This window comes from Apis laboriosa, unplaced genomic scaffold, assembly GCF_014066325.1.
Source record: "Apis laboriosa isolate Shangri-la unplaced genomic scaffold, ASM1406632v1 scaffold42_cov153, whole genome shotgun sequence".
Classification (NCBI taxonomy): Eukaryota; Metazoa; Arthropoda; class Insecta; order Hymenoptera; family Apidae; genus Apis; species Apis laboriosa.
Window position 1 is genome coordinate 1278821 of NW_025223257.1, and position 11512 is coordinate 1290332.

Below are 11512 nucleotides of genomic sequence, written 5' to 3' on the forward strand. Positions count from 1 at the left end.
GAAGTGTCTTTTTCAATTAATTATTACTCCGTGCCGTGCATTTTTACATAGGGAAAATTGTTGGAAGAAAATTCTATTCGAATTGTCAAATGTATCTGAAAATAGATAGAGAGAAACTTAGAATATAACTTTAATTTCTTTCACGGCAATGAAATGGACGGAAGGGACGTGATTGTTTTAAAATATGTAGGTGCATTTTCCATTCGTTGAAAAATAGAAAAATTTTGACAGAGAGTGATTAAATAAATTGTAATAATATAAAAAAATTATCTCTATTATTAAAAATATATAAAATTTAATTACAATGCTCGTAGTTATAACACTTTAAAGTTGATATTTAAATCAAAAGTTTTAAAAATATATGTATAAATTGTCAAGCTAAAGATTAAAAATTTACTTACAGAATGGATGTAAGTTCACTGGTACCAGCTGGTTTTCAAGGAAACCAAGTGGATCTGTGCGAGATCCAGGCTGGTTATAATAAATTTTCGGAGAACTTGCGAAAATTCACTCCACAAGCCATACAGTGCGCGATCTTTTGCGGTGGTTCTAGGTGCAAATATGAAAACTCGAAAGCTTGGCCTCCTGTGCACATGGCAATACAGAACATCTTTTCGCATTGGTAAGATCGTAATAAAAGTTTATGAAAAGCTACAAATTTTATTTTTTTTATAATCTCTCTCACATCCTTCTCGAATAATAATAATAATAAAAAAGCGAATATAATAATAGACGTACTTTCATTTATTTTCTATATCTAATATTCAAATAAGATTTTGCAATTTTAATACGGTTCTATATTTATTCGTAAAAGAGATTGAATCGATTATTATCATGGCGTGATAGACTTCCTACTGTGAACGAAATTAAACTCAATGTCACGTAACATGATATGTGGGTCGTAAAATAAATGGGAATGGTAATAATAAATTTGGTAGCATTGATTTTCTTCAAAATTGTTTGTAACGCCAAAATTAATAATCTGGTCAAGCAAAGTGATTAAGAATTCGATGATGTTGATGTTCTTTTTTTTTTTTTTTTTAATATATACATATGATGAATTAAAATAATTGAGAAAAGATGTAAGGATCGATAATTCTTCAGGGTGACAGACGAGGTTCTCGCGATGGCACGACCGAACACTGCACAGATAATAAAAAAAAACATAATTGCACAATTTCAAGGGTGGAGTATAAAAACTATAATAAACTTACAAACTCCGGGCGAGCATGCAAGCTGTGGTGGCCCTCTCGAAGAAAGTGGTTTTACTTACGATCCGAATGTCTTCATGAAACATGGCAGTAGGTATTAAAAATAGTACGATTTAAGCGATATAATACGAAAAAGGAGAAAAATATTTCATCATATAAATATATATATATATATATATACATTGAAAAATTATCACAATATGACTATTATAAAATAAATAAATTAAATTAATTACTTACAATCTCCTGATTCTAATTATACACAAAATATTATAAAGAAATCTCGAAATAAAATTGATTAATCGAATGTGTAATATGAAAGTACAATACCTGTTTAATCACGAAATTAAGTTGCACGATGAAATGAAAGCTAAGATTGTTCTTGTCTAGCGAGTAAACTGTATTCGTAGGAATTAGTTTCGATTCTGGTGAGCCAGATCGAAGAAGAACATGCAATGCAGCAAAATCGTGTAACTATGCGGAATTTTGACACTCGAATATAACGATCGTTTTCCGACATCTCTTTTTTTTCCGATTAAAAAAAAAAAGAGAGAGAGAGAGAATAAAAATTAATCGCGATCTAATAATTTGTTCCAGTTTATTATTACAATTTCGCGTTGAAAGATTATGGGGACGCGACCATGAGCAAACTTCTGGATATGGTCAAGGTCGTGGCCTTCGCAGTGCAAGAGGGAAGAGTGGCAATTCACTGTCACGCTGGTAAATCGATTCGTTTTGATAAATGCACCGACTAAATTTTTATTTTCGCACAGTTATTTTTAATCAATAGATTTACTATAATCTTTTAACTATAATCTGAAAAAATACGAATAAATAAAAATAAAATATAAAAAAAGAAGATAATAGAATCAAATAGATCAATCTCAAAGATATTTTTTTTTTTCGTATTGTATAAGATAAAATAATTGCTCTATGGATTGAAGATTTTATCAGAGCAACGAGCAGATACGTACGGTTCCTCTTATCGCAATCGTCTAAGCGAGTCTTTTAATTCGGGAAAGTATCTATCAAAGTTTTAAACATTTCTTCGCCTTTCGCACATCTTTTATCAGTGATTTCCAATCTTTGAGTGTATCGATCCAAAGACCATGTGTCTAAAAACACGTCTAGCCAGCGTGGTGGTTGTTTGTTGTATTACGTGCAGTAACACGGTACATCTAAATTTTTGCATTCATTACAATATTCCAATATTCCTTGAACTTTTGTCCGACAACCACGAAATATTGCATCCTTCGTGAATTGAATGAGAAACAAGCAATAATTTGCAAACTATTTGATATCGTATTAAAATGATATCATAAAAAAAAGATGTACTTCGAATTCTCAAAAGAATTTGTCGCAGTTATTTATTTAAATTTATTTTTATGGATAATGTTATGTTGATGATAAAAATATAATTTTTATCATCAAACTTATACTTGTTTATTTCACTATGACTACAATAGCCTAAACACTGTTACATATGCAAATACGAAGGGTGAACTGGCAGGTTATTCGGCTATTATAAAAGAGGGTCACGTTTTTAACGTGAAAGTTGCACGAGAAACTTTCCTGTTGATAGAAAAAAAAAAAAGAAAAGATAAAATATTCGAACTATTTTTTGAAATAAACAGAAGATATCCAACAATATACTTAACACTCTCTTTTCCTCGTGATTCCATGACTAATTGGATGGAAGCGTGTTTCTCTACCATAAACGTTCTTCAGTTTCAATTCTTTAACAAAATTTACGGGCACGAATAATGGATAGGCGGTGATAAGAAATTGGGGCGTAACATCGGGGTTTCTAACATTTACCAATCCTATTTCAAGATATGTATATATATATTTATATATCTTTCAACCCTGAAAGTTTCTCTAAAAATATTCTTCGAGAATACGAGGGACAAAATCGTATCGTCGAACGATTGTTTTAAAAGATTCGAAAATCTCGACGCAACTTAAGCTCGATCGATTCGTTTATTCCATAATAAAGAGCCTGCAAGCAATGAATATTTAATGATCATAAAAGTTACATTTTCTTCATATTCTTCATATTTTCCTCGCATCTGACAATCGATCTACGAATACTTGCGAGACCTGTTATTATGCGCACGAAGTTACTTTGTTTCTGAATAATATACTCTCCCGTTCATAAATATTAAGACATTCGAAAATTACGATAAAATTACGATATCCATACAATTATTGAAAAATAAATAGAAATATTAACAGGAACAGTTAAATATAGAAAATTAATTAAATAACTTTGAATAATTAATTTTCCGATTATAAATTTAAGATTAATTAGATAAAGGATTTAATGAAATACAGGTAATCTATTTTCAATGTATAGAATTATTTTTAAAACGCGTGACAGCGAATAACAGATAGAGAGATAACAATACAAACATCAATATTGATTAAGATAGGAATCGAAAGATGGAAGAGATGTAAAGGGAGGAAAAACATCATTTAAAATGTATAATTAATCGATTTCTATTGTATTATTACGTTAATTTATAACCTTCCTAAATAATAAATTCTTTAATTTCATTTCTTTCTAAAAATTCTAATACCTGTGAACGGGAATATAACAAAGAAACACGAATATAATCAGGCAAATACAATTTTCCAATTGGAATGATTTTACTTTCGCGATTTCTTTTGTGCGTCGAACGTTTATCGCGATCAAATTCTTTGACCAACCAATTCCCCGATAGCGTTATCAAGCGACAATTTAATTGAATAGCCAAAATTCCGCGCGTACCTCGCGTGTGCATGACTCACCGACTTAATTACGCATCGTGGATACGCAGATTGGCCAGAAATGGACGTTCACCAACGAAACGAAACGGCTTATGGTTATTATCGAGTGATTATTCGTCGGATACGTCATAACTCTTGTTAACCCCGGAAACACAGTTGGCTACGATTACAAGTTCCGCTTCCGATTCACGGTTAGAGCACGAGCAGAATAATTTATTTCTCGAATTAGGCACGATCGATAGACACCCGAGACCTTATCTATCCTTTAAACAATTAAATATTTCAATTCTCAAATGTGTGCGGGACTCGAGATGTTGCATCATGAATACAATAAGTAGTTCGAGGTAAATTTAAATTTTTCAACGAAATGTAACGCGTTAAAAAAAGAAGAAAAAAGAAACGGATGTAGAAAAATAACAAAAATATATTAAATGGATTGTATTTCTAAAAACTGGAATATTTTCTATATCGTAGATTTGTTTCCAAATTGGGGTAAAAATTGACGATTAAATAATGATAGCGGTTCAAATAATAATAGCGTGGATCAAGTGAGACAACCGCTACGCTACGTGGAAATTTGTCGACTAAGCAATTAATCGTACAAAGTTCAGACAAATTTATAGGACACGTATCTTTTTCAGGGTTGGGCAGAACCGGGGTTCTGATCGCGTGCTACCTTATTTACAGTCTTCGTGTGCGAGCGAACGATGCGATACGGTTCGTTCGCATGAAACGGCCATCCGCGATCCAGACGCGTGGACAGATACTATGCATCCAAGATTTCGAGCACTTTGTGCTTCCACAGATGATAGTTTTCCCTTTGAACAGCACGATAGGGGATCGCAAGCCTTGCAGCCTGCAATCGTGTCTCAAAAAGCAGCACAACGTTCTGCACGGATACGAGCAACGCACATTCAAACATATTCCAAAGGTTTCTTTTTATCTTTCTTAATTATAAGATGTAAAACGTGTCCAATGGAGGGACGAGGCGAGATTCTCTGTCGTTAAATTTACGAAATTAATTAATCCCTTAGATCGTGTTCGTGATTTGCGAACGGATTCTTCAACTGTGCGATTGTCAAGAAGATAATTCTCCCTGTGAGATCAAGTATACGATCTCCAGTACGCCTTTCACGCAAAAATTTATATCTCACATTTTGGAAAAGCTGAGGGACAGTAAAGGGAATATTAGACACTCTTATTCCTGGACCGAGTCTCTAGCTGACTCTTACGATTATTCCAGTAAGAAATCGAAAGAGAAACAAAATTTTTAATACGATTAATACGAGATCACGGAGGGTTTGAAAATTTTCCATTTATTCTTGATTTCGTCTAGGTTCTATAAAAGCGTGTGCAAGTGGCAGCCAAGCATCTTCGAGAGGCACCTCGAATGATATTGGTAGATTGAGTGATGTGTTCTGCACCTCTCCTGACACTCCATCTTGCGATTCGGTGTTCCCAGGTAGTCCAACCTGAAATAAAGTTATTTAATCAGTAAAAGATTTAAACTGAGAGACTGAGATTCAAAGTATTATAAGGAATATATATATATTTTTTTTTTATAGTATTAGATGATAGTTGTATGGATGATGTTCTTGGTGATGGAATTCACGGGCAAGATCTCGTAGACAATGATTGTTACAAGGAAATTCAGTCTCATATGAATTTAAAAGTTGCTGCTCAAAATATAACTCTTCAAACTGTGACCACTGACGAAGCCATCAGAGTTTTGATCAGAGATAATGCCATTTTATCTGAAAAAACGAAGAAACGTATCCAAGATTATCAGGTAGAAAAATAAATTTAATTTCTAAAAACTTAATATAATATCGAAGAAAAGATTGAATTATCACGTGGATTTTTAGATGGATCTAAATCATAGATCTACAGCTTGGCAGAGACTTCAGATGGAAACTGACTTGGATGTCCTCTCAGGATTATTATTCGAATGGCTGGAGACATTAAAACATCCCTTATTGGACGTGGACAGTCTGAGTTACATCGTCGTCTGGAGTTCCAAGCCTGAGAGATGCTTAGAAAAATTGCCTAGTTGCAATAGATATTTATTGGAATATATTCTACGATTTATTATCCGTTTAAGACCGATGACGGTAGAAAATCAAAGTTCCATCACGAAAAGGTTTATAGCCACGCTAACGCAACAAACGATCTGGATCAAGAATGCCTTTTATCCTTCCAGTAAATATTATAAAGAAACATTTTCAACGTGTATTTTTCATCAAACAAGTGAAAGCGTATATATATTAACTTGTTATATATATTAACTTGTTCGTCTATATCTGTTTAACTTTGAATTCTATGCTATTTACGAACGAATATAGGAGTTTGACAATATAGCAGATATTTATATTTATACTCGACTGATATGGTAAACTGAATAAGCAATCTCTATCGGTGATTGTTTCATATTTCATGAAGGCGTGACCATTTCTGCGCACGTTTGATATAAGTATCCTTTCTTCACCAGTATAACAACACGACTGATCGGCAGAAATATTGATTATGTCTGGCATGTCACACAATTCTATTTATATTATTAATAATTGCTGATGTACATGTGATGGAATAAAATACGAGAAACCTAGATATAATTTTATCTGACCCCTGCTTTCGTTTCGCTTTTACAAGATTTTTCATCATTGTTAATGTAATTCGTATTAATTTCGTTGTGTTACAGATAGAAATTTCCAAAAGTTACGACGAGGAACAGAGGCTAAATTGAACGAATTTTTCATTAGACTGATGAATTTGATAGAGGAGGTGAATACACAAGAAATGGAGAAACCATCGTGGTCTTCGAAATGGGATTTGGTTTCCACTCAATTGAAAGAAATGGAAACAGAAGTGGAACACGAAATATCTAATTAGATTGTTTAAGATGATCGTAGAATAGCATTATAATATTTATTTTTACAATGTTCAATGATTAATTGTACAAATTATTCGAATAAAGAAAAATATTTTAGTAGTAACAAGTGTTTATTTCTTTATTAAAAATAAAAAAACACCTGAGTAATATTCTAAAAATTATAAAAATAAAGATAAAAATATAAATTCCTATTGTATTACAAATGAACAAAAAAATATATTCGATATTTTATCTTACTATGATATGATATCGGTTGGAGATAAAAAAAATTTCCTCTTTTCCGACGGATAATAAAATAAACCAACAGATGATAACAAATTTAATAAAAAATAAAAATTTTATATAAATAAAATATAATTTATATCATAATAATAAGTTAACTATGATTATAATAACTTCTAACATTTAATGAAACTAATTGAAAAGATCAATATCTATTTGATCGAAAAAAATTTAACTAACGATTACTAATTTTGTTTGCAATTCTTTTATTTAAATATGACAAACAAGGAATTCGGAAACAAACAGTTTAGACAGCTTTGGATCCTCATGTTCACGAATTGCTGTTTTATTAAGTATGTATATTCTTTTCAAGACGATTCTATTAGATAAAGACTTATTCTAAAGCTTAATTCGAGCTAGAAAATGCGATTTCTTAAGTGTTCTATTTACAGTATGATATAAGTCCTTCTGTGATCTAAACACATATAATCGTAGACACATTAATTTACGTGTATAAATCTTGACGTACCTAACAAGATCATATCTTTTTTTTTTTTTTTTAAGCATATACAAACGATGTCAGTCTTATACAAAGAAAGTACAGTGAAAATGATAACTCTCGTTACTTACAATTACAACTACTTATAAATCGATAAATTGCTATCTCGCTACCTTTTTTTTTTTATAGAAAAAAAAAGGTCGATGAAACAGTTCAGAGATTGAATTTCTTTTAGTAACACATTTAATTTCTCGGTAAAATCGGTACATTTTTACAAGGCAACTTATCATACAATACTTAATAAAATAATTCAGACAATAAGGATTCCTAAGAATTTTTCAATGACCTAAAGAGCTCGGATTTTCAGATTTAAGAACTTCCTCGTTTTCATACGGCACAGGATAATACTGAACAATTCGAAATCGTTCGAGGAGCAAGAAAAGTTCAAGACTCGAACGCATTTTCTGTATACATACATTGTTTCCTTTTCCACTTTTTCACTCTTCTATTCAAAAATAGATTTTTTTTTTCCCCCACGTTCCAATAATCCAAGTAATTTCATACTTGTTCCCCGAAAATTTTGAGTGAACACATGCAATGCAAAGAAATAATTTTAAACAAGTTATTTCGATTCGCGAATTTATCCTCAATAAAAATAGAAATTTTCTATCATATTCTACCTATGATAATAATTTATTGCGTTCAAATCTACAAGAAAGGAACACCACAACGAACGAAAATATCGATTCAGCACTGTTCACTCGATACCTCTAATTTGATATGATCGCGCTGGTTCGCTATTACTTCGTAATATAACGAACGCGTCGCAAAGTTTTATTCATTGACATAACAGAAAAGAAAAAAGAAAAGAAAAGAAAAAAAAAAAGAAAGAAAAAAAAGAAAGAAAGAAAGAAAGAAAGAAAGAAAGAAAGAAATCGCTTCACGAAGTATTATCTGAGCCGATAAAATGTGAAGATTCGATGAACCAGTGAATTAATAACGCTAAATCCCGTCTTTCGTACGCTTTTCGTACGAAAAATTCAAATATTCGTTAATTAATTTTTTTTACAGACCTATACGAAAATATACAACAAACATAACAGGGAACGTTTAAACATGTACAATATAGAATATTCGTAAAATAACAGCAATTACTATACAAAAAGAAAAAAAAAAAAAAAAAAGAAAAAATTCGTGAAACGAAAAAAAATAACCACGATCTTCGTGCTACGTGAATCGACTTTGAAGAACTTCGTGTCCACTCGAAATCGATCGATCAAACCTTGTCTTTGTTCTTTATTTATTTTTTTTTTTTCTTTTTCACCTTTATTTTTCTTCTCGTCATTCATCTTTTATTCGCGACACGACCAATCGCGATACGATAAAACGAGAAAGTTTCTTCGTTCGAGCTGCCGGCTCGTGAGAATCGACGGTCGTCGCTTTTTCTTTATTTTCTTTTCGTTATTTTTCTTGGAAAAATTTGAGATTTCAAAAGTAAAAATTAAATGCAGCCGGGATACGCGCAATGTATTGTATGTACGTGTTATGTATGTGTATGTGTGTATATATATGTGTGTGTGCATGTTGTTCGTGTATGTATTTATATAATTATATTTATATTTATATATATATATATATAGATTTTTATATACCACACTATCGATAAACTCATTCATTCGCAAAATGACACAATATTCGCAAATCCCTAATGCCTCGACAAAGTTCTTTTTTTTTTTTTCAACTATGTACAGAAGAATCTTTCTATGTTATATCGAGTCCTTAAACCATTATACACAATACATGTAGACTTAGATTAGTAATAGTAGCATTACGTGAAAGCGAGCCCAAAACGGTTCCGGCCATTCGCCATTTTTCACTTTATCATCCTTGAACACTTATCTTTACTTTCCACTGCTATTTTTCCCTGCTATTTATTTTCTTTCTATTTACTCCTATTCATTTTCTTTTTTTCCTTCTATTTTTATAACATCCAATGTTCGATGACGCACGCGACAATTGTACACACTCGCACTACGCGTTTTCCTCGTTTGATCCCTTTCTCTCTCTCTTATTGAAAAAATTTTTTTCAATCACTCGCCAACAACGAGTTATGGATGTCGAAAGATGATGGATCGTGAACAAAATGGAGAATCGATGGATAAAAGGGAAATCAATGTGGACGATAACTTAACCATCCTAAAAGCTAACCACTATTTTATTTCGCGGAATGGACACAGACATGTCTAACACGCAGGAATGAACGAATTGTTAAAAAAAAAAAAAAAAAAAAAAAAGAGAAGAAAAAAGAATATTAAAAAAAAANNNNAAAAAAAAAAAAAAAGAACGATCGCGGCCACGTCGTTTCCAGATAATCGAGCGACACGATCGAAAAGTTTGAAATAAATTGAACCGATCAAGCGCTAATAATAAAAGATTGACACGATGCTTCTCGTCATGCTAATATTACTAATTGGAGTCGAGCTAATATAATCGTAATCGGAATTAATATCTTTCTAACGAGAATAAAACGCAAAGGTGTCACAGACGACGTCGATCGACGTTTCTTACGACCGGCGATTAAACGATTATTGTCGCCCGTTAAATGCTTAAAGAACGATCGATCTCTTCGCGGTTCCACGTGTATAATAAACGAATACACGAAAACGATGCACCACCCCACAGCGACGGAAGAGTATGGTTCGTCGAGCAATTAATACCCTGACAATGTAACGGAGCTCACCGATCTCTAAATCTATCTACAACACGTTCCCGGGAACGAATATAATTTACAAAAATATTACAAACAAACGTGTATATATACCATATATATACCATGTATACATATTATATGGCTACGGGTTTCGAACGGAATAATATCACACACGATCGTCTCCCGGTCGCTGCAGCGCGATTAAAAACGGCACGCACGATTTTTTTTACATACATTTTAAATGGCGTCAACGACCATTGAAATAATAAATTACGATTCGATACCAAGCGACCAACGAGCGATATAGAACTCCGATAATTCTCTATCGTACCGACCTGAGCACGCTTTCGTTTAACTCGTGTGTTCATGTTTGTGTATTTGTATGTTTATGTATGTATGTACGTATGAAAATGTGTTCGAACGCGTGTACGTAAAAGGGGGGGGGGGGGGTCGAAGATCCGACGAGTAACGGCCCCTCAAAATGTTTATCTTCTCGTTCCTTTTCGATTTTTGGACGCAGTCCCAATTTTTCTAAAAATTCGGAACCGAGCTTGAACTTACGCGGGACTAGGGAGAAAAAGATCGAACAGGGGGGGGAGGATTTCTCTTAAGGATCTGTTGGATGGAGAACGAAGAACAGGGCCATCGACATCTAATTTCCTTATAATTTCCGAGATACGTATACGTAATTAATATATGTATATGTATATGCGTACAGAGTAATTTTAATTTATTTATAAGTGCGTTCACGGCATCCGCTTTCTTCTTCTTCTTCTTCTTCTTCTTTTTTTTTCTTTTTCTTTTTCTTTTACCTTTTAATCCCATCATTTTTCGTCACTCCTTCTCGACCGACTGTCCTCGATCTCGTTTTCGTTACTCACAAATTCGTTCAAAAATTTCACGACGCGAACGAATATTTTCGTTTGGTAAAACTATGAATATATTTGTAGCACCGGCGTGTACGTTTTATCTCGACGCACACGAATCTCATCGACGTCTATGATCGTCGATCGTTTACGACACTACTTACATTTAATTTGCCCTAAACTATACAGTGATTAGCAAGAGGGCAGCAAACGGGTACGCCGGGATCGGGATCCGTGTTTCATACGCGGACATACGTATGTTTTCCTTAAGTTTAAGTTTCACCTTTGATATAAGGAAATTAATTTTCCTTTCCTCCTTTTTTCTTTTTTTTTCTTTCTTTCTTN

General features: G+C 32.7%; 1 protein-coding gene across 2 annotated transcripts; it reads left to right on the top strand.

The window, feature by feature from the left end:
• On the top strand, positions 1-6964 carry LOC122716061 (protein tyrosine phosphatase domain-containing protein 1-like). 2 transcript variants are annotated; one of them, XM_043938769.1, is made up of 10 exons: positions 2-186; positions 404-622; positions 1105-1301; positions 1809-1931; positions 4622-4911; positions 5015-5222; positions 5317-5442; positions 5546-5769; positions 5846-6179; positions 6679-6964. In XM_043938769.1, the coding sequence occupies exons 2-10, from the start codon at positions 405-407 to the stop codon at positions 6867-6869; spliced, it is 1911 nt and encodes a 636-aa protein (XP_043794704.1). In that variant the 5' UTR covers positions 2-186; position 404; the 3' UTR covers positions 6870-6964. The 2 variants fall into 2 exon arrangements, with proteins under 2 accessions (XP_043794705.1, XP_043794704.1); XM_043938770.1 differs by lacking the exon at positions 1809-1931 and having other exon boundaries at positions 1-186.
• The last annotated feature ends 4548 nt before the right edge of the window (positions 6965-11512 follow it).